At 40.9% G+C, this 24,581-nt stretch overlaps 1 protein-coding gene across 1 annotated transcript in view; it reads left to right on the plus strand.

The window, feature by feature from the left end:
• Positions 1-24,581, plus strand: part of LOC133544913 (sorting nexin-16-like) — a 44,076-nt gene that overhangs the window by 4,144 nt on the left and 15,351 nt on the right. Inside the window, exons 2-4 of the mRNA XM_061890156.1 lie at positions 147-233; positions 5,072-5,220; positions 5,301-5,370. Of these exons, the coding sequence (XP_061746140.1) occupies positions 147-233; positions 5,072-5,220; positions 5,301-5,370 (306 nt within the window). The remainder of the gene's footprint in view (positions 1-146; positions 234-5,071; positions 5,221-5,300; positions 5,371-24,581) is intronic.

Here is a 24,581-nt window from a genome sequence, read left to right on the forward strand (position 1 = left end):
AAAAAGGCCATATTGGCATGTGTTGCAACGTTAATATTTCATCATTGATATATAAACTATCAGACTGCGTGGTGGCTAGTAGTGGCTTTCAGTAGGCCTCTAAAGTGCATAGAATGTAGGAATTTAGTGTGCCCTTTGTGCCTTAGGTTTACAAGATTCTAGTCAGTGGAAGTCAAGGCGACAGCTGGATTATCTTTCGAAGATATACAGACTTCTGCAGGCTTCAAAGCAAGGTGATGATGACCCGTCACACACTACACTCATACAATAATACATTTGTAAATGGAGTAATAACATGGAGGTTTGGTAGAGCATGAAAAATGTATACAAAACCAGTGAAGTTGGCACCAGTGTTAATTTTGACAGCAAAATTTGATTTAGTTTTAGTCATAGTCTTTTGACTAAAATGTAATTTAGTTTTAGTCATCCATCCATCCATCCATCTTCTTCCGCTTATCCGAGGTCGGGTCGCAGGGGCAGCAGCCTGAGCAGGGAAGCCCAGACTTCCCTCTCCCCAGCCACTTCGTCTAGCTCTTCCCGGGGGATCCCGAGGCGTTCCCAGGCCAGCCGGGAGACATAGTCTTCCTAACGTGTCCTGGGTCTTCCCCGTGGCCTCCTACCGGTTGGACGTGCCCTAAACACCTCCCTCGGGAGGCGTTCGGGTGGCATCCTGACCAGATGCCCGAACCACCTCATCTGGCTCCTCTCGATGTGGAGGAGCAGCGGCTTTACTTTGAGTTCCTCCCGGATGACAGAGCTTCTCACCCTATCTCTAAGGGAGAGCCCCGCCACACGGCGGAGGAAACTCATTTCGGCCGCTTGTACCTGTGATCTTATCCTTTCGGTCATGACCCAAAGCTGAGTTTTAGTCATAATTTAGTTATTTAAATTTTTTTAGTTTTAGTTGATCTCACTAAAGCATTCGACCTTGTCAGCAGAGATGGTCTTTTCAAGCTGCTTGCAAAGATTGGCTGCCCCCCAAAACTCCTCGCCATCATAAGATCATTCCACGAAAACACACAGGGTTCTGTCTGTTGGGAAGGAGGAACATCAGAGGCCTTTCCAATCAGCAGTGGCGTAAAACAGGGCTGCGTTCTTGCGCCAACCCTCTTTGGAATGTTCTTCTCCCTCGTTCTGTCTACTGCTTTCGGCACATGTTCTGAAGGTGTCCTCCTACACACGAGAGCCGATGGGAAACTTTTCAACCTTGCCCGCTTGCGCTCCAAGACCAGGGTGACCAGTGTCCTCCTGAGGGAAATGCTTTTTGCTCATGATGCAGCTCTAGCATCCCACACTGAGTCCGGGCTCCAGAGGCTGATGGACAGGCTTTCATCTGCCTGTAAAGAGTTTGGTCTCGCCATCAATCTAAAGAAGACCAATGTCATGGGCCAAGATGCTGAAACTCCACTCTCCATCTCCGTGGACAATCAGACTCTGGAATGTGTCAACACCTCTACATACCTTAGATCCGCAATCTCCAGTGACTTGTCACTTGACACAGAACGTTCCAACCGGCTTGCGAGAGCCGCCACAGTGATGGCCAGGCTGTCCAAAAGAGTATGGTCGAACAAACAGCTATCCACGCGCACTAAACTCCAGGTCTACCAAGCCTGCGTCATTAGCACACTGATTTTTTGGCAGCGAGGCCTGGACCACCTACACCAGACATGAGAAACAGCTAAACAGCTTCCACCTGCGCTGTCTTCGCCGCATCCCGGGAATCTCATGGCAGGACAAAGTTCCCAATATGGAAGTCCTAGATCGTGCGCACTCCACCAGCCTGTTCACCATGGTCAGCCAACGCCGCCTGAGATGGCTTGGCCATGTCCACAGGATGGACCTCAGCCGGCTCCCCAGAGCTGTTCTTTACGGCGAATTGTCAACAGGCTCCAGACCCCTTGGTCGCCCCCGACTGCGTTTCAAGGACGTGTGCAAACGTGACATGAAACTGGCAGACATCGACCACAACAACTGGGAGGAAGCTGCAAAAGACCGCGACGTTTGGAGGCAGACTGTTGCCACAGGAACCCGCCATGCCGAGGAGAAGCATATCTCCCTGTTGCAGGCGAGGAGACTAAAGCGGAAACTGCGTGACGTGGGACCTGCTCCTTTGTCAGAACCCTCCCCATACGTCTGTGCCAACTGCACCAGAGATTGTCACTCCAGAGTGGGGCTGTACAGCCACAGCCGCCGCGGCAAGAAAGAATGAACTCCCCCAGGCGCAACCCATCGTCAGTACTGACGGACGGATGCCTATGATGAGTTGACGAAATATCATAAGATTATAGTCGACGAAAACTACAGTAGATTTAGTCGACTAAAGGGTAATATGTAAACTTTCCCTTCAATTTCTGAAAGTCGAAGCAAAACAGCGGAAAAATCACCGATACAGGTCGTATTTTGATGAAAATCATGTCTCAAATTTAGTATTTCACGAGTAAGCCGTGTAATAAACGGGATAACGTCCAGTGAGTTGTATGTTGTGGAAAATGCTTAACTGTGTGTGGATTTCGGGGTGATTCGACTGCAAATGTCGCTTCAAGTTTGTTGTGTTTTTCCCCGTAATCCTCGCGCTGCATTTGTTACACTGCGTCTTGTTATTTTTGACGTCAAATATAAAAGTTCCCCATATGTCCTCTCTCCTCTTCCTCCCCGCCGTTGACATGTTGTCTTCTGCAGTCTCAAACGCAAACTACGTTTATGTAACTTCCTTACCACGTCGCTCTGATTGGTTTTCTTCCCAACTCCTCCCGCCTTTTCCTAACGAAATGAGTTCCGATTGGACCTCGTCTCTGGCAGACATTTTCGTCTCGTTTTTATTCGTTGACGAATATGTCAATACACCTCGTCATCGTCTTAGTCCACGTAAATTATTTTTTATTTAGTTATTGTCTCGTTTTAGTCAGAAAAAAAGGTTGTTGACGATAACTATGATGAAAATTTTTCGTCAACAAAATTAACACTGGTTGGCACGTTATGTAAATCGTAAATAAAAACGGAATACGATGATGAAAATCCTTTTCAATTTATATTCAATTGAATAGACTGATTGAATGGTAGTTACTGACATTGGTTTTCAGAATTGTTCCTGAGCCCATGTGGTGATATCCCTTACACACTGATTTCGCTTTTTGATGCAGTACCGACTGAGGGATCGAAGGTCTGTAATATCATCGGTCATGTGCAGTGTTGTTTCCCGATTCTCTGAACCTTTTGATGATATTACAGACTGTAGATGGTGAAATCCCCACATTCCTTGCAATAGATCACCGAGGAACGTTGTTTTTAAACTGTTCGACAATTTGCACACACATTTGTTCACAAAGTGGTGACCTTCGCCCCACCCTTGTTTGTGATCTACTGAGCATTTCATGGAAGCTACTTTTATACCTAATCATGGCACCCACCTGTTCCCAATTGTCTGAAGCAGACAAACAGGCGATTCAGAGGGTCGTAAAGTCTGCACAAAAAAATCATCGGCTGTGCCCTGCCCTCCCTGAAGGACTTACACAACTCCCGTTGCCTCAACAGAGCAAAAAACATTACCAAGGACGGCACACACCCTGGCTTCCACCTGTTCGACTTGCTACCATCGGGCAGGCGCTACAGGTGCGTCAGAGCCAGAACTAACAGGCACAGAGAAAGCTTCTCTCCCAAAGCTGTCACCATGTTGAACTCTAACTTATAATAATAATAATTCACCCCTATCCAATATCATGCCCTAATACAGGGGTAGGGAACCTATGGTTCTAGAGCCAGATGTGGCTCTTTTGATGACTACATCTGGCTCTCAGATAAATCTGAGCAGACATTGCTTAACACGATAAGTAATGAATAATTCCACTTGTAATCACAGTGTTAAAAATAATGTTCAAAATATAAAACTTTCTCATGCATTTATAATCCATCCATCCGTTTTCTACTGCTACTGTTCAAGAAGTTGCGTTAATGGTAAGAAGTTATTTATTTATTATTGGGTAGTGTGGGGGTTTGCCCTCCTGGGGGTTCTTCAGACCACCAAGCACCGACATGAGAGCGTGTTTCAGGGTTACAATATTTTTTTTTATTTTCAATAAGTCTCTCAGTTGCTTTCCAGCAATTGTATTTTTCTCTTTCGTTCTCGCTCACGCTGTGCCTCCAGCCCCAACCCCGTCTCTCCTCCTGGCTGCTGCTTATAACAGAGCAACAGGTGATTAGATAACAAGGCCCAGGTGGGCCATCGACGCACCTGTCGCTGATTTTGAGGCCGGTCCTGGCACACCCCAGTTCGCTGCAGGCCCGCAGGCCACGCCGCCTCCACAGTTAGCTTGAGAATAACAATGTTAATACAAAGAATAAGAGACCTATTATACTCTACAAATGTTGGTCTTACTTAAAAATGCACGCGTTTAGTTGTGTTCAGTGTTAAAAGAAAATATATTATATGGCTCTTACGGAAATACATTTTAAAATATTTGGCTTTTTGGCTCTCTCAGCCAAAAAGGTTCCCGACCCCTGCACTAATACTACCCTTCGACTGCAATACGTCCGACACTGATTGTTATTTATTACTTCGGTACTCTTGTCTTGTTCTGTATATTGTAGAGTATTTTGTATTTCTATAGTGTTTTGTATATTGTACAGGATTGCTTATTATTTTTATTGGACAGTAGTCTGTTTTATTTCAATTGTTAGTTTTTTCCTTTATTACTACCTCTTTTGTTATTTATCTCTCCCCACTACCGCACCTTAAGTTGGAGTCTTTAATCTCGTTATATGCAAATATAATGACAAAAAAGTCGATTCCGTTCTATTCTATTCTAATTAGCCTGTTCACCTGTGGGATGTTCCAAATAAGTGTTTGATGAGTATTCCTCAACCTTCTCAGTCTTTTTTGCTACTTGTGCCAGCTTTTTTTAAACATGCTGCTGGCATGAAATTCCCAAAAATAACAACGTTTCTCATTTCAGAAAATTATTTTCAAATCATTGTTTTTTGATTTTTATTTACGATTTACACAACGTGCCAACTTCACTGGTTCTGGGGTTTGAACAACCTCCAACATCTCTTTCGAATGATTGCTTTGTTGCAGCTTAAGGATTTGTTTCCTAGTGGCCACTTAGTTCTTCCGCCGAAGCGTTGGTTTAAAGACAACTATGATGAAGAGTTTCTGGCAGAGAGGCAAATTGCTCTGCAAAAATTTCTGCACAACCTGACGCACCACAAACATATCATTAGCAGGTATGGCCTGGCATAAGACATGATATACAATTCTCTAATAGATTAACATAGTACCAATTGTCCCTTTCGTGTGTTTCCAGTGATGCGGTCAGGCAGTTTCTGTGTATGACTGACCCACCAGGCCCATTTGACAGTGTGGAAGAAAGCAGGGTGAGTTTAGTTTTAAAATGAAAAATATAATAATAATAATAATAAAAAAGATTAATAAATACAAAACCCCAAACCAGTGAAGTTGGCACGTTGTGTAAATTGTAAATACAAAGAGAATACAATGTTTTGCGAATGGTTTTTTACTTATGTACTTACAAACCCCGTTTCCATATGAGTTAAATATAAACGGAATAGAATGATTTGCAAATCTTTTTCGACCCATATTCAATTGAATGCACTGCAAAGACAATATATTTGATAGTCAAACTCATAAACTTTTTTTTTTTTTGCAAATAATAATTAACTTAGAATTTCATGGCTGCAACACGTGCCAAAGTAGTTGGGAAAGGGCATGTTCACCACTGTGTTACATCACATTTTCTTTTAACAACACCTAATAAACGTTTGGGAACTGAGGAAACTAATTGTTGAAGCTTTGAAAGTGTAATTCTTTCTCATTCTTGTTTTATGTAGAGCTTTAGTCGTATTTTACACTTCATAACGCGCCACACATTTTCGATGGGAGACAGGTCGGGACTGCAGGCGGGCCAGGAAAGTACCCGCACTCTTTTACTACGAAGCCACGCTGTTTTAACATGTGGCTTGGCATTGTTTTGCTGAAATAAGCAGGGACGTCCATGATAATGTTGCTTGGATGACAACATATTTTGCTCCAAAACCTGTATGTACCTTTCAGCATTAATGGTACCTTCACAGATGTGTAAGTTACCCATGCCTTGGGCATTAATACACCCCCATACCATCACAGATGATACAACAATCTGGATGGTTATTTTCATCTTTGTTCCGGAGGACACCACGTCCACAGTTTCCAAATATAATTTGAAATGTGGACTCGTCAGACCACAGAACACTTTACCACTTTGCATCAGTCGATCTTAGATCGGCGGCGTTCTTTGGTGTTGTTTATAAATGGATTTCGCTTTGCATAGTAGAGTTTTAACTTGCACTTACAGATGTACCGACCAACTGTAGTTACTGACAGTGGTCTTATGAAGTGTTCCTGAGCCCATGTGGTGATATCCTTTAAACACGGATTCTCTGAACCTTTTGATGATTTTAGGGACCATAGAGGGTAAAATCCCTAAATTCCTTGCAATAGCTCGTTGAGAAATGTTGTTCTAAAACTGTTTGACAATTTGCCTACAAATTGGTGACCCTCGCCCCATCCTTGTTTGTGAATTACTTAGCATTTCATGGAAGCTGCTGTTATACCCAATCATGGCACCCACCTGTTCCCAATTAGCCTGCACACCTGTGGGATGTTCCAAATAAGTTTTTGATGAGAATTCCTCAACTTTATTAGTATTTATTGCCACCTTTCCCTATCTTCTTTGTCATGTGTTGCTGGCATCAAATTCTAAAGTTACTGATTATATACAACAACAAAAAATGTTTATCAGTTTTAACCTCAAATATGTTGTCTTTGTAGCATATTCAACTGAATATGGGTTGAGAATGATTTGCAAATCAATGTATTTAGTTTATATTTACATATAACACAATTTCCCAACTCATATGGAAACAGGGTTTGTATTTTTTTTTTGCAAATAATCATTAACTTAGAATTTAATGACAGCAACCCATTGCAAAAAAGTGGCACAGGGGCATGTTTACCACTGTGTTACATGACCTTTCCTTTTAGCAACACTCAGTAAATATTTGGTAACTGAGGAGACCAATTTTTGAAGCTTTTCAGTTGGAATTATTTCCCATTCTTGCTTGCTTAAGTTGTTCAACAGTCCGGGATCTTCATTGTGGTATTTAATAATCATTTGGGAACAGAGGAAACTAATTGTTGAAGCTTTGAAAGTGGAATACTTTCCCATTCTTGTTTTATGTAGAGCTTTAGTCGTATTTTACACTTCATAATACGCCACACATTTTCAAGGAGAGACAGGTCTGGTCTATAGGCAGGCAAGTCAAATACCCGCACTTTTAATATGAAGCCACATTATTGTAACACTTGGCTTGGCATTGTCTTGCTGAAATAAGCAGGGGCATCCATGATAACGTTGCTTGGATGGCAACATATGATGCTCCAAAACCTGTATGTACCTTTCAACATTAATGGTGCCTTCACAGATGTGTAAGTTACCCATGCCTTGGGCACTAATACACCCCCATACCATCACAGATGCTGGCTTTTGAACTTTGCGACTAAAACAATCCGGATGGTTCTTTTCGTCTTTGGTCCGCAGGACACGACGTTCACAGTTTCCAAAAACAATTTGAAAAGTGGACTTGTCATACCACAGATCACTTTTCCACTTCGCATCAGTCCATTTTGGATGAGCTCGGGCCGAGAGATGCCAGCGGTGTTTCTGGGTGTTGTTGATAAATGGCTTTGGCTTTGCATAGTAGAGTTTTAACTTGCACTTACAGATGTCGCGACAAACTGTAGTTACAGACAATGGTTTTCTGAAGTGTTCCTCAGCCCATGTGGTGATATCCTTGTTGTCACCAAATTAGATAATATTTACAAAAAAAAACAAAGTTTACCAGTTTGAACATTAAGTATCTTGTCTTTGCAGTCTATTCAATCGAATATGCAGTAGGATTTGCAAATCTTTGGATTTTGTTTTTTATTTACCATTTACACAACGTGCCCATTTTACTGGTTTTGGGTTTTGTACTAATTGATAAATAACACAAGTATACAGTTATGGTGCGACAAGGGTTGTCTTATTTTAAAATGTAATATCTTGCAACATCAATTATTAGGTTAAAAACTACAATTGCATGTTAGTTAGTGAACTTAATTTAACCAGGAGGAAGACATATATCAGTTACAATTACAGCTGTAAATCAAATCAATGAGTCACAACACGTTTTGTCAGAATTGAGTACAAGTTTTAATTGTTAAAGATTTGTCTGAGTAACATTAAAAACAGATTGGAGACGTTCTGTGGACCTTGCAAACGATGAAGCGGAACAAAACAAATCTGTGTCATCATCATAAAAATTAAATTTGCCATCTGTTACATTATGACACAAGAGATTGATATAAATAGTAAACAAAATGGGTCCAAATATGGACCCATTACGGACACAATTTGGAATAGAAAGCATGAACCTGAACCTTTTGTGTTCTACCATGCAAATAGTTATCAAATCATTTGAATGCTTTTAAATTGCAGTCCATTGTAAATTGTAAGTAGAAATTAAAATTTAACGGAAGAAAGATGAAGAACTAACCAGGTGCAGTAATTTACAAGTTTTTCACAGGCCACTTTAAAGGGGAACATTATCACAATTTCAAAAGGGTTGAAAACAATAAAAATCATTTCCCATTGGCCTGTTGTATTTTTTGAAATGTTTTAATTTATTTTACCGGTCCCCGAATATCCCTAAAAAAAGCTATAAAGTGCTTGATTTCCGCTATTTGCCATGCGACTATCCATTTCCCTGTGACCTCATACAGTGCTGCCAATGTAAACAAACAACGGCGAATACCACAGCAAGATATAGCGACATTAGCTCGGATTCAGACTCGGATTTCAGCGGCTTAAGCGATTTAACAGATTACGCATGTATTGAAACGGATGGTTGGAGTATGAAAGTATTGAAGAAGAAACTGAAGCTATTGAGCGAATAGCTATTGACGCTATTCATAGCCATAGCATGGCCGAATAGCTGCGTTAGCATCGAGGGTAAAATGTGCGGACCAAACGATCAGGACTTTCGCATCTCGTGACACTGGAGCAACTTAAATCCTTCGATTGGTAAGTGTTTTTTTTCGCATTAAATGTGGGTGGAAGGAAACGTAATATAGTTGAAGATGCATCGGCAGGTTATCCATGTGCCATGTCTGCTTTAGCACCGCCGGTAAATAGCATGTTAGCATCGATTACCAGAGCATGTTAGCATCGATTAGCTGGCAGTTAACATCAACAAAACTCACCTTTGTGATTTCGTTGACTTTATAGTTTCAAATGCATCTGCAGGTTAGCCATACATCTCTGTGCCATGTCTGCTTTAGCACCGCCGGTAAATAGCATGTTAGCATCGATTAGCATTGCATGTTAGCATCGATTAGCTGGCAGTCACACCACAACCAAATATGTCTGATTAGCACATAAGTCAACATCAGCAAAACTCACCTTTGTGATTTCGTTGAATTTATCGTTGCAAATGCATCTGCAAGTTATCCATACATCTCTGTGCCATGTCTGTCATCGCCGGTCAAATGTGGAGACACTTTGGCACATTCAATGGGGGGCTGGCGGCAGACACTTTGGCATCTTCGGTGCAACTTGAATCCCTCCCTGTTAGTGTTGTTACACCCTCCGACAACACACCGACGAGGCATGATGTCTCCAAAATTCCCCAAAATTGTCGAAAAAACGGAAAATAACCGAGCTGAGACCCGGTGTTTGTAATGTGTTGAAAATGAAAATGGCGGCTGTATTACCGCGGTGACGTCACGTTCTGACGTCATCGCAAAAACAGCGATGAACAGAAAGGCGTTTAATTCGCCAAAATTCACCCATTCAGAGTGCGGAAATCGGTTAAAAAAATATATGGTCTTATTTTCTGCACCATCAAGGTATATATTGACGCTTACATAGGTCTGGTGATAATGTTCCCCTTTAAAGGATGTGAAAGGCTGGATTGTCTGTCGCCCCCAGGCCTTGAGTTTGACAACTAAATGGCAAATGGTAAATGAGTTATACTTGTATAGCGCTTTTCTACCTTCAAGGTACTCAAAGCGCTTTGACACTATTTCCACATTCACCGATTCACACACACATTCACACACTGATGGCGGGAGCTGCCGTGAAGGCCCTAACTACGACCCATCAGGAACTAGGGTGAAGTGTCTTGTTCAAAGACACAACGGACGTGATGCGGTTGGTAGAACGTGAGGATCGAACTAGGAACCCTCAGGTTGCTGGCACGGCCACTCTCCCAACTGTGCATTAAAATGTCAAAAGTTTGTATGGTTAACACACATCTAATAATATAGTAGTTAGTTTGTCATGACCTGTGACGTCGGGTCGGACTTCCTTATGGTATTTCCTAATTTTTTGTCTACTTGCTTTTCTTTATTTTGTTTCCACTTCGTGTTTTGAGTTGTCTTGCAGTGACTTCACGACTGCTCCTTAGTGCTGTTCTCACTACCTGCTAGAGATGCGCGGATAAGCAATTATGTCATCCGCAACCGCATCACTAAAGTGGTCATCCACCCGCCACCCACCCGAACCAACATTTCATCAAAGCCACACCCACCCGCCACCCGCCCGTTGTTATATATCTAATATAGACGATGCAAGGCATTAGTGAGGTTAGAAAGTGTAACTCCTTCCAAATAGCGCAGACACAATGGCTTTCTTGAACTGATTTATTTGAAGGCTTCCTTTCCCTTCAAATTCACCGTGAAAACTGTAATAAATAAAGCATGTTACAAACGTAAAAATAATAACATGCACAGCACAACTCTCTCCTTTGAGTCACACATTAAAAGCGTTACTAAAACGGCCTTTTTTCATCTCCGTAATATCGCTAAAATTCGCTCCATTTTGTCCACTAAAGACGCCGAGATCATTATCCATGCGTTTGTTATGCCTCGTCTCGACTACTGTAACGTATTATTTTCAGGTCTCCCCATGTCTAGCATTAAAAGATTACAGTTGGTACAAAATGCGGCTGCTAGACTTTTGACAAGAACAAGAAAGTTTGATCACATTACGCCAGTACTGGCTCACCTGCACTGGCTTCCTGTGCACTTAAGATGTGACTTTAAGGTTTTACTACTTACGTATAAAATACTACACGGTCTAGCTCCATCCTATCTTGCCGATTGTATTGTACCATATGTCCCGGCAAGAAATCTGCGTTCAAAGGACTCCGGCTCATTAGTGATTCCTAAAGCCCAAAAAAAGTCTGCGGGCTATAGAGCGTTTTCCGTTCGGGCTCCAGTACTCTGGAATGCCCTCCCGGTAACAGTTCGAGATGCCACCTCAGTAGAAGCATTTAAGTCTCACCTTAAAACTCATCTGTATACTCTAGCCTTTAAATATACCTCCTTTTTAGACCAGTTGATCTGCCGCTTCTTTTCTTTTTTCTCCTATGTCCCCCCCTCCCTTGTGGAGGGGGTCCGGTCCGATGACCATGGATGAAGTACTGGCTGTCCAGAGTTGAGACCCAGGATGGACCGCTCGTCGGGACCCAGGATGGACCGCTCGCCTGTGTATCGGTTGGGGACATCTCTACGCTGCTGATCCGCCTCCGCTTGGGATGGTTTCCTGTGGACGGGACTCTTGCTTCTGTCTTGGATCCGCTTTGAACTGAACTCTCGCGGCTGTGTTGGAGCCACTATGGATTGAACTTTCACAGTATCATGTTAGACCCGCTCGACATCCATTGCTTTCGGGGGTTGCCCACATCTGAGGTCCTCTCCAAGGTTTCTCATAGTCATCATTGTCACTGGCGTCCCACTGGATGTGAATTCTCCCTGCCCACTGGGTGTGAGTTTTCCTTGCCCTTTTGTGGGTTCTTCCGAGGATGTCGTAGTCGTAATGGTTAGTACAGTCCTTTGAGGCGTTTGTGATTTAGGGCTATATAAATAAACATTGATTGATTGATTGATGTGGATCAAACAAGTAAAATACCAACAAATGACAAATACCTCGTTGTTGTTGGCCATACCCGGAAGTAGCTTCCTTACATCCGTCGACAGACCAAACGAGACACGTCAAAATAAAAGTATGCCCACATACGACCCGCGGTTTATCCGCCGGTCGTATGTGGTTGTGACCGCAAACTGCGCATCTGTACTACCTGCTCACACTTAGTGATCAGTGTTCTCACCTACTGCCAACCCCAGTTAGGCTTCTTTATATTCAGACCTCTTCATTCAGTTGGGGCTGGATCATTGTATTTCTTACTGGTGTTTTTTTGTGCTTCGCTACTAGTGAATGTAAGCTCTCTTTGGGCTTAGCTTTCGCTGCTTCCTGTGCACTTTTCCGTTGCACTAGTTTTTGTTTTCCTGTTTATTAAACACAGTGCTGTACTCTGGGACTTCTGGAATCCGTCGTTTGGGGGGAATTGGGGTGCTGTCATGACCTGTGACGAAAGGTCTGGCTTCCTTTCGGTATTTCCTGTGTTTACTTCCTTTCCTGCGCTCTTTTTTTGTTTCCATTTCCATTTCCTTATCTTCACACCTGCTCGCGATTAGTGGCCATTATTCTCACTTGCTGCCAATCCCAATTAGGCTTCTTTTCATTCAGTCGAGGCAGGATCATTGTATATGTACCGGGGTTACAAATACAGGGTCGGAATTGGGGGTTAAATCACCAAATGACTCCCGAGCGCGGCGCACGCTGCTGCTCACTGCTCCCCTCTCTTCCCAGGGGGTGAACATGGGGAGGGGTTGAATGCTGAGGACAAATTTCACCACACCCAGGGTGTGTGTAACAATCTTTGGGACTATACCTTTAAGTTTAACAGTGTTTTCTTTGTACTTCGCAACTAATGGACTTAAACTCTCTTCAGTCTTAGCTTTCGCCGCTTACCGTGCACGCCCCTGCTGCACTACTTTTTGTTTTCCTGTTTATTAAACACAGCTTTACCAGCATGCTGTCTCCGCATTTCGGGGACAATGTGCACACGTATACATAGTTTATGATTTCATTTTGTTGAAAATGATTTTACTGTGTTTGTTTAGGCTTCTGTGAGACGCTGGAGGAGACCAACCACCATCTACAGAGGGAACTCATGGAAAAACAACGAGACGTCGATAATTTGACGCACATACTAAAGGAGAGAGAGAACTACATAAACCTGCTAATGAGCAAAGTCTAATGTGTTTATACGCTTTGGAAATCTTAATAATCAAAAAATTTTCATATTGTCAACGATTCATTTTAACTGACTTTATTGCAGTTTTGGTAACTATTTGCCAGTTTTGTTGATGTCTTGCTGTCCTTCAGTAAAAAAGTTTTAACATATCAATAAAATCTCTGTTTACTGCCACTTGCAACTAATGTCCTCTAAAGGGCGCCACAAGATAAATTAATAATGCTAATCTTAAGGCTGAGTCATGCATATTAAGTCAAGTGTCATCGCTCATCATTGAAATTTACTCACATGATTTAATTTGTATGTAGAAGTACATTTGTCTTGGGGGTACTTAAAGGCTATTAGGTATTTTTTTGTTGTTGAATTTGACAATTGCAAATGCTCTACGTACTAGTTGCCAACTTTTTCAAAATTAAATGAGGTACACTTCATTGGCATGGCTGGTTTGTCCTTTTATCTGCCTTTTTTTATTTGTGTTTATACTATTTTACTCAAATTACAATTCAGTTACAAGCTTGTTTTGGAATGCATGGAAAACATTTTTTTTGTGTGTGAAATAAGATTAACAGAATGCAGTAAATATCTTCCTGTAATAGAAATTGTTCCTGAAAATAAGGAAAAGTGCTGGTACTACAAAACCAAAACCAGTGAAGTTGGCATGTTGTGTAAATGGTAAATAAAAACAGAATACAATGATTTGACGATTGCAAATGTTCTAAATACATTGTCATTACATACATGTATATATATATATATATATATATATATATATATATATATATATGACAATTGCAAATGTTCTGAATACATTTTCATTACATACATACATGCGATATATATAAATGTATGTAATGAAAATTTATTTAGAACATTTGCAATTGTCAAATATATATATATATATATATATATACACACATACATACGTACATACACATATATACATATATATATATATACATATATATATATATATATATATACATATATATATATATATATATATATATATATATATACATAGAAATGTATGTAATGAAAATTTATTTTTAGCCAATATGATTTGCTTGAGCGGCTAGGAGACCCCGAGAGTAACAAGCGGTAGAAAATTGAAAAAAAGGACAGATTTAAAAAAAAAATAATAATGAAAATAAATAAATTACCCGGGACCTCCCGCGGGCCGTATTTTGGACACTGGCAAGTCGTAGTTTGGGGACCAATGCACTATTGTGTGTCATTATTTAGTACTTCTGAAAACTATGTGCAAACTGGCAGTTGTGCAGAAATAGATTTAAAAAAGGAAACCATTGCACTTTAAAAAGTAAAAAATATCAGACCTATTGTCTATTCAGCAATATCATTTTATAATTTCAAAGCTGCCGGATGACATAAGGGGCTGATTTAAACAAATTCGGTTGATGACTTTTTGTGTCTGCTGGTGTATTTTCTTTTAATGGCGTTAGTTTTTTCAAATGGAATGTATATTATTAACATATTTGCTTTCTGGCAAAAAATTGTTTTGCCATAAAAATTTTCTACATAATTTTATTCACATTAGCAGTCTGCTGCGCAGCCTCCCTCGGGGGGAATTGAAGAAAAAAAAATTAGGTTCCATTGTCGATGCACCAGAGGATTGCTTCTAAAATGCCCATAAAATGTGCAGTAAATGATCGAGTGCCTCGATGGTGAAATTTGTATATATATGAATATATATATATGAAGTATAGTACACGCAAAATCCTCATTTAAATGAGGCGGTCTGCACCACTGTTTAATTACGGTAATAATAAACGGTAAAGAATCTGGGTATTATCTTTGACCCAACTCTCTCCTTTGAGGCACACATTAAAAGCGTTACTAAAACGGCCTTCTTTCATCTCCGTAATATCGCTAAAATTCGCTCCATTCTGTCCACTAAAGACGCTGAGATCATTATCCATGCGTTTGTTACGTCTCGCCTCGACTACTGTAACGTATTATTTCCGGGTCTCCCCATGTCTAGCATTAAAAGATTACAGTTGGTACAAAATGCGGCTGCTAGACTTTTGACAAGAACAAGAAAGTTTGATCACATTACGCCTGCACTGGCTCACCTGCACTGGCTTCCTGTGCACTTAAGATGTGACTTTAAGGTTTTACTACTTACGTATAAAATACTACACGGTCTAGCTCCATCCTATCTTGCCGATTGTATTGTACCATATGTCCCGGCAAGAAATCTGCGTTCAAAGGACTTCGGCTTATTAGTGATTCCCAAAGCCCCAAAAAAGTCTGCAGGCTATAGAGCGTTTTCATTTCGGGCTCCATCCAGTACTCTAGAATGCCCTCCCAGTAAAAGTTCGAGATGCCACCTCAGTAGAAGCATTTAAGTCTCACCTTAAAACTCATTTGTATACTCTAGCCTTTAAATAGACTCCCTTTTTAGACCAGTTGATCTGCCGTTTCTTTTATTTTTCTCCTATGTCCCACTCTCCCTTGTGGAGGGGGTCCGGTCCGATCCGGTGGCCATGTACTGCTCGCCTGTGTATCGGCTGGGGACATCTCTGAGCTGCTGATCCGCTTCCGCTTGGGATGGTTTCCTGCTGGCTCCGCTGTGAACGGTACTCTCGCTGCTGTGTTGGATCCGCTTTGGACTGGACTCTCGCGACTGTGTTGGATCCATTATGGATTGAACTTTCACAGTATCATGTTAGACCCGCTCGACATCCATTGCTTTCCTCCTCTCCAAGGTTCTCATAGTCATCATTGTCACCGACGTCCCACTGGGTGTGAGTTTTCCTTGCCCTTATGTGGGCCTACCGAGGATGTCGTAGTGGTTTGTGCAGCCCTTTGAGACACTAGTGATTTAGGGCTATATAAGTAAATATTGATTGATTGATTGATAATTGCACAGGAAGTCTTAGTAGCTCAAACTCAACATACCCACTAATAGTATAAGCTAGGGCTGTCACGATAAAAATAGTTTTAATATTATAATAATAATTATTATATATATATATATATATATATATATAATAACAATAATAACAATAGTACATTTTCGATACTTTTTGGTACTTTTCTAAATAGAGAGGACCACAAAAATGGCATTATTGGCTTTATTTTAACATAGTGAACATACTAGACAACTTGTCTTTTAGTAGTAAGTAAGCAAACAAAGCCTCCTAATTAGTCTGCGGACGTATGCAGTAACATATTGTGTCATTTCTTATTCTATTATTTTGCCAACATTATAAAGAGCAGGCTGTAAAAAAATATTATTAATCCACTTGTTCATTTACTGTTATTTTCTCTTTTAACATGTTCTAGCTACACTTCTGTTAAAATGTAATAATCACCAATTTTACTGTTGTTTGGATACTTCACATTAGTTTTGATGATACTACACATTTAGGTATCGATCCGATACCAAGTAGTTACAGGATAATACATTGGTCATGATATAAGTTCCCATGTGTCCAGGGACATATTTCCTGAGTTTATGAACTTATAATTAGAGGAAAATATATTTTGTGAAGATAAAAAATATAGATGTAATCATAGTAGTATCGACTTGATACGCTCTTGTACTTCATGTCAGGTATAGATCCACCCGTGGCATTTGTTTACATTCAGGAGTAACGTCATTAGCGGTGATGCTGGGATGATACTTGTAATAAACTTACTTCATGTGTCGCCATGGAGGGGAGGATTAGTGATTTAGAAGTAGCTAAAACACTGCAGACTGCGGATGGATTTAGCGTCTAAATGTCTAACCATGTCTTAAAGCACCTCTTCCTGAGTGTGTTTCAGTGTTATAACTTCACCTTTATTGTCAGTTTTTATGCCAAAATGTGTCCATTCTCCCTTTTCAGTCTACACCAGGGGTGCCCACACTTTTTCTGCAGGCGAGCTACTTTTCAATTGACCAACTCGAGGGGATCTACCTCATTTATATATATCATTTATATTTATTTATTTATGAAACAGACATTTTTGTAAACAAGTTAAATGTGTTTAATGATAATACAAGCATGTGTAACACATATAGATGTCTTTCTTTCACGAAGACAAGAATATGAATTGGTGTATTACCTGATTCTGATGACTTGCATTGATTGGAATCAGACAGTAATGATGATAACGCCCACATTTTCAAATGGAGGAGAAAAAAAAGTTGTCCTTTCTGTACAATACCACATGAAAGTGGTTGGTTTTTGGCATCTAATTCATCCAGCTTCCATACACTTTACAAGAAAAACATTGGCGGCAAATTCCGTAGCTTGCTTGATTGACATTCACGGCACCCGAGGGTCTTGTGAGATGACGCTGGCTGCTGCCAGTTCATTATTATGAAAAAATGACAGAGAGGAAGGCGAGAAACACTTTTTATTTCAACAGACTTTCGCGCCGTCCCTTCCGTCAAAACTCTAAAGGCCAACTGCACATTTCCTATCTTCACAATAAAAGCCCTGCTTCATGCTGCATGCGCTAACTAAATACAGAGTCTCAGAAAGCTGGCGTGCACAAGTGATGTGCACGCCAGTTTTATTGGGCTTTTATTGTGAAGATAGGAAATGTGCAGTCGGCCTTTAGAGTTTTGACAGAAGGTACGGCGCGAGAGTCTGTTGAAATAAAAAGTGTTTCTCGCCTTCCTCTCGGTCATATTTTAATAATAATGATCTTGCAGCAGCCAGCGTCATCTCACAAGACCCTCCGGTACCGTGAATGTCATTTAAGTGACGTCTTGGTGAAGATTGATGATCACAAATTTTTAGGTCTATTTTTTTTAAAAGCCTGGCTGGATATCGACTGACACACCCCCCGCGGTCGACTGGTAGCTCGCGATCGACGTAATGGGCACCCCTGGTCTACACTCTGTGTCTGCTTGTGAGCACTCTGTGTGCGCGCTGCCGAACATGCTCCTCTACTCGTAAAACCAGCAATGTCACCAAAAAAAAATGGGGAACCCGTACTTTTCAAACAGAGTTCAGTATCGATTTCCATTCAATAGTACTGCGATACTATACTACTACCGGTATACCGTACAACCCGAGTGTGTCATGATCTGTGGTCTTGATCATGCTTTGTTTATTTATGTTGTGTTAGTTTTGGACTCTTTTAGTTCCTGTTTGACACCTCCTGAGTTTGGTTTGGTTGCCTTCCATCATCCATCTTCTCCCGCTTATCCGAAGTCGGGTCGCGGGGGCAACAGCCTAAGCAGGGAAACCCAGACTTCCCTCTCCCGAGCCACTTCGTCTAGCTCTTTCCGGGGGATCCCGAGGCGTTCCCAGGCCAGCCGGGAGACATAGTCTTCCCAACGTGTCCTGAGTCTTCCCCGTGGCCTCCTACCGGTTGGACGTGCCCTAAACACCTCCCTAGGGAGGCGTTCGGGTGGCATCCTGACCAGATGCCCGAACCACCTCATCTGGCTCCTCTCGATGTGAAGGAGCAGCAGCTTTACTTTGAGTTCCTCCCGGATGGCAGAGCTTCTCACCCTATCTCTAAGGGAGAGCCCCGCCACACGGCGGAGGAAACTCATTTCGGCTGCTTGTACCCGTGATCTTATCCTTTTGGTCATGACCCAAAGCTCATGACCATAGGTGAGGATGGGAACGTAGATCGACCGGTAAATTGAGAGCTTTGCCTTCCGGCTCAGCTCCTTCTTCACCACAACGGATCGGTACAACGTCCGCATTACTGAAGAGGCCGCACCGATCCGCCTGTCGATCTCACGATCCACTCTTCCTTCACTCGTGGACAAGACTCCTAGGTACTTGAACTCCTCCACTTGGGGCAGGGTCTCCTCCCCAACCCGGAGATGGCATTCTACCCTTTTCCGGGCGAGAACCATTTGGTTACCATGGCAGGTTATTTTTTTACTCGCCTCTAGTGTTCACCTGTGTCTAATCAGAGGCACTATTTAAGCCTGCTTTTGCCAGTCAGTCGGGCTGGCGTCATTGTTTGATTCATGTCGTGTCCACGTAAGTTTTGTTACATTGCCAAGTGAGTTTAGTTTGTTCATGCTACAGTAAGTACGTTTTTTTCATCTATAGTTTATCATAAGTGTTAGCTTAGCATCCAGTGCCTTCAGCACTTTTTTCCTTTTGCTTGTTTTCTGTTTTTTGGTACTTTGTGTTATTTTTGAGAATAAATCATGTTTTTTTACCTGAACGCTTTATCCTAAGTGGTCCGTCTGCATTCCTGGGAGAACGACACCGCATAAAGATGCGACAAGAACAAGAAAGTTTGATCATGTTACACCTGCACTGGCTTCCTGTGCACTTAAGATGTGACTTTAAGGTTTTACTACTTACGTAAAAATACTACACGGTCTAGCTCCAGCCTATCTTGCCGATTGTATTGTACCATATGTCCCGGCAAGAAATCTGCGTTCAAAATACTCCGGCTTATTAGTGATTCCTAGAGCCCAAAAAAAGTCTGTGGGCTATAGAGCGTTTTCCGTTCGGGCTCCAGTACTCTGGAATGCCCTCCAGGTAACAGTTCGAGATGCCACCTCAGTAGAAGCATTTAAGTCTCACGTTAAAACTCATCTGTATACTCTAGCCTTTAAATAGACCTCCTTTTTAGACCAGTTGATCTGCCGCTTCTTTTCTTTCTCCTATGTCCCCCCCTGCCTTGTGGAGGAGTTCCGGTCCAATGACCATGGATGAAGTACTGGCTGTCCAGAGTCGAGACCCAGGATGGACCGCTCGTCGGGAACCAGGATGGATCGCTCGCCTGTGTATCGGTTGGGGACATCTCTACGCTGCTGATCCGCCTCCGCTTGAGATAGTCTCCTGTGGACGGGACTCTCGCTGCTGTCTTGGATCCGCTTTGAACTGAACTCTCGTGGCTGTGTTGGAGCCACTATGGATTAAACTTTCACAGTATCATGTTAGACCCGCTCGACATCCATTGCTTTCGGTCCCCTAGAGGGGGGGGGTTGCCCACATCTGAGGTCCTCTCCAAGGTTTCTCATAGTCAGCATTGTCACTGGCGTCCCACTGGATGTGAATTCTCCCTGCCCACTGGGTGTGAGTTTTCCTTGCCCTTTTGTGGGTTCTTCCGAGGATGTTGTAGTCGTAATGATTTGTGCAGTCCTTTGAGACATTTGTGATTTGGGGCTATATAAATAAACATTGATTGATTGATTGAAACATTGACCCAAACGTGACAGAGTGCACGCTATTTATTTTTGGCACAATTCAAGCAATATGAAATTCCCTCCAGTCTGCAAGAAAGTTAGTCGTTCCAAAATGTGCCAAAATAAGCCTGAAATGTCTGACTAATTTGGGGGGAATTTTATTTGTAGCCCTCATTTATTAAGTCCAGAAGTATGAAATATGTGATAATGTTGACAGCATTAGAGGGGCCCCCTAACTAACTGCATTCGACACGTGACCGATTGATTTGTCATATCAATAAAGTGTCTAGTCAAAAAGTTAAGCCTAATTATTTCTAAAATAAGAATGTTCTTGATAAATGTGTCATGGTTGGGATGTGGTAGAAAGGCAAGATGAACTCGAATACAGAGAAGCAGGGAGATGGTAACTGCATGCTGCTCAAACACAAGGTTTAGTGTTCAAAAAATATAGGTGAAACCCATGATCTAATAATAAAAAAAATCTAAATTTACAGTGTCATAAACACACAAAAGGACTTGCAAGTAGGGAAGCAACGATTAACCGATTTTGCAAAAACCAGTGAAGACGGCACGTTGTGTAAATCGTAAATAAATACAGAATACCATGATTTGCTAATCCTTTTCAACCTATATTCAATTGAATAGACTGCAAAGACGAGATATTTAACGTTCAAACCGAGAAACGTTATTTTTTGCGAATATTTGGAATTTGATGCCAGCAACATGTTTCAAAAAAGCTGGCACAGGTGGCAAAAAAGACAGAAAGTTGAGGAATGCACATCAAACACATATTTGGAACAAGTGGGTGCCATGCTTGGGTATAAAAGCAGCTTCCATGAAATGCTTAGTCATTCACAAACAAGGATGGGGCGATGGTCACCACTTTGTGAACAAATGCGTGAGCAAATTGTCAAACCGTTTAAGAACAACATTTCTTAATTTGCTATTGCAAGGAATTCAGGTAATGTCATCAAAAGGTTCAGAGAATCTGGAGAAATCACTGCATGATATTACGGACCTTCGATCTCTCAGGCAGTACTGCATCAAAAAGCGACACCAGTGTGTAAAGGATATCACAACATGGTCCAACATGATGATTTCAGAAAACCCCAGTCAGTAACAAGAGCAGGGGTCGGGAACCTTTTTGGCTGAGAGAGCCATCAAGCCAAATATTTTAAAAAGTATTTCCGTGAGAGCCAAATAATATATTTTTTTTTAACACTGAATACAACTAAAAGCGTGCATTTTTAAGTAAGACCAACATTTTTAGAGTATAATAAGTCTCCTATTCGTTTTAATAACATTCTTATTCTGAAGCTGACCAACAATAAATCAATCAATCAATGTTTACTTATATAGCCCTAAATCACTAGTGTCTCAAAGGGCTGCACAAACCTCAACACAAACCAGTACGACACTTCTTACCGTTAATGCGACTTCTTGAACAGGTGCGGTAGAAACTGGATGGATGGATTAAATTGCATGAGAATGTTTTATATTTTGAACGTTATTTTTGACACTGTGATTACCAGCGGAATTATTCATTACTTACCGTGTTAAGCAATGTCAGCTAAGATTTATCTGAGAGCCAGGTGCAGTCATCAAAAGAGCCACTTCTGGCTCTAGAGCCATAGGTTCCCTACCCCTGAACTAGAGTTTGTCGCTACATCTGTCAGTGCAAGTTAAAACTTTACTATGCTAAGTGAAAGCCATTTATCAACAACACCCAGAAACACCGCCGGGTTCGCTGGGCATGAGCTCATCTAAGATGGACTTAGGCTAAGTGGAAAAGTGTTTTGTGGTCTGACGTGTCCACATTTCAAATAGTTTTTGGAAAGTGTGGACATCGTGTCCTCCGTAACAAAGAGGAAAAGAACCATCCGGATTGTTTTAGGCGCAAAGTTTAAAAGCCAGCATCTGTGATGGTATTGGGGTGTATTAGTGCCCAAGGAATAGGTAACTTAAACATCTGTGAAGGCACCAATAGTGCTGAAAGGTACATAGAGGTTTAGGAGCAACATATGTCGCCATCCAGGCAACGTAATCATGGACGCCCTTGCTTATTTCAGCAAGACAATCCCAAGCTTTGTGTGATAACAGGGTGGCTTCATAGTAAAAGAGTGAGGGTACCAGACATGCCTGACTGTATTCCAGGTCTGTCTCCCATTGAAAATGTGTGGCGGTTTATGAAGCCTAAAATACCACAACGGAGACCCCGGACGGTTGAACAACTTAAGCTGTACATCAAGCAAGAATAGGAAATAATTCCACCTGAAACGCTTCAAAAATTGGTCTTCTCAGTTCCCAAACATTTACTGAGTGCTGTTAAAAGGAAAGGCCATATAACACAGTGGTAAAAATGCCCCGATGCCAACTTTTTTGCAATGTGTTTGTCAAAGTTAGTTGTTGTTGAACCCCAAGATGCAGAGACGGAGGCAGGCATGGTATATGAAAACCTGATTTAATTAAAACTACACAAGAACAAACAAAAAGCACGCACGTGGGCGGAATGACAAACTAAGAGAGCTAGCACTGGGAGCTAGAAAAACAAAAAGGACTTTAGCATGGAATCTAGAGGATAACAAACAGAAAAACTGGAAATAGCTAATGGCTAACAAAAACAGCTTACCGCTACGACGGCCAGGACAAGATGTAGCACGACAGGTAATAGCTGAAATGATGCCAGACACGACAGGTAGCAAAGACACAAGAGTGACATGAGGCAACGACAATACAATGATCCAGCAACTGACACAAGACAAAGCAGGTACAAATAGGAGCGGGCTGATTGGCAGCAGGTGTGACCAGGTGCCAACCAGCCGCAGCTGAGGAGGAACACAGCACTCAGGGAACAAGACAGGAAGCTGACAAAATAAGAGCACTAGACAGGAACTAAAGACAGGAGGTACTAAACACAGAGGAAACAGACAAATGCAGAGGAAAAAACAAAAACATAGACAAACTGTCAGGGGAAAGCCTGACAGTGTTGCTGCCATTAAATTCTAAGTTAATGATTATTTGTAAAAAAAAAAAAAAAAAGTTTCTTAATTGAAACATTAAATAACTCATCTTTGCAGTCTATTCAATTGAATATAAGTTGAAAAATATTTGCAAATCGTTGTATTCTGTTTATTTACGAATTACACAATGTGCCAACTTCACTGGTTTTGGGTTTTGTACTTTTAAATTGGATTAAAAAAAGGCTCCACGACACCGTGTTTCAGTCTTCCCCACTCCGACATTTTAATGCTGGTATGTTATGGACACATCCTGCATGGACTGAAAACAAACTTACACCCGCGGTGCACACGCCTACACACACCCATGGAGAGACATGCTAGTATGCTATACTAGTATAAAATGGCAGCGAACTGTTCAATACCAGAAAAAAAAGCCGAATTTGGCGGAGTGGGCACATTGTGGGTATTTCAAAATTCCCCATACAATCACTGAAGACAATGGGTCACGCATTTGAAAAACCTGCCAAAAGAGGTCTTAATACAAACTCAATAAAAATCAAGTCCACTTTTATGTGGCCCGCCAAAGGCTGGATATAATATCCGTCAAAGTATTTTCTGGCTTAATGTATTTCTTCTTTTAATTAAAAAACAAAAACAAACACTTTTGCTCTCAATTACAGCATTACACGAACCTGTTTGCCCCTATTTGTTTTTGATTTTTCCAAGAGAATCACTATTTGGAACAACTATTAATAATATATATATGTATATATATATATATATATATATATATATATATATATATATGTATATATATATATATATATATGAAATACTTGACTTTAAGTGAATTGTAGCTATATATTTATTTTATTATATATATAAATAAAGTAAATAGCTGAATTTCAGACGGCACCTATCAAATACACAGTAATAAAAACACAGTTGTTCTACTAACTGTACTGTGCTTGTTGGTTACTAAAAAATAACAACAACACTTACCTTTCACTATTTGAGTAACCTTATATATATATATATATATATATATATATATATATATATATATATATATATACATACGTGTATATATGTGTATATATGTGTATATATATATATATATATGTATGTGTATATATATATGTATGTGTATATATATATGTATGTGTGTATATATGTATATATATATATATATATATACATTTATATATATATATGTATGAAATACTTGACTTTAAGTGAATTCTAGCTATATATTTATTTTATTATATATATAAATAAAGTAAATAGTTGAATTTCAGATGGCA

Source organism: Nerophis ophidion, linkage group LG28 (genome assembly GCF_033978795.1).
Source record: "Nerophis ophidion isolate RoL-2023_Sa linkage group LG28, RoL_Noph_v1.0, whole genome shotgun sequence".
Lineage (NCBI taxonomy): Eukaryota > Metazoa > Chordata > Actinopteri > Syngnathiformes > Syngnathidae > Nerophis > Nerophis ophidion.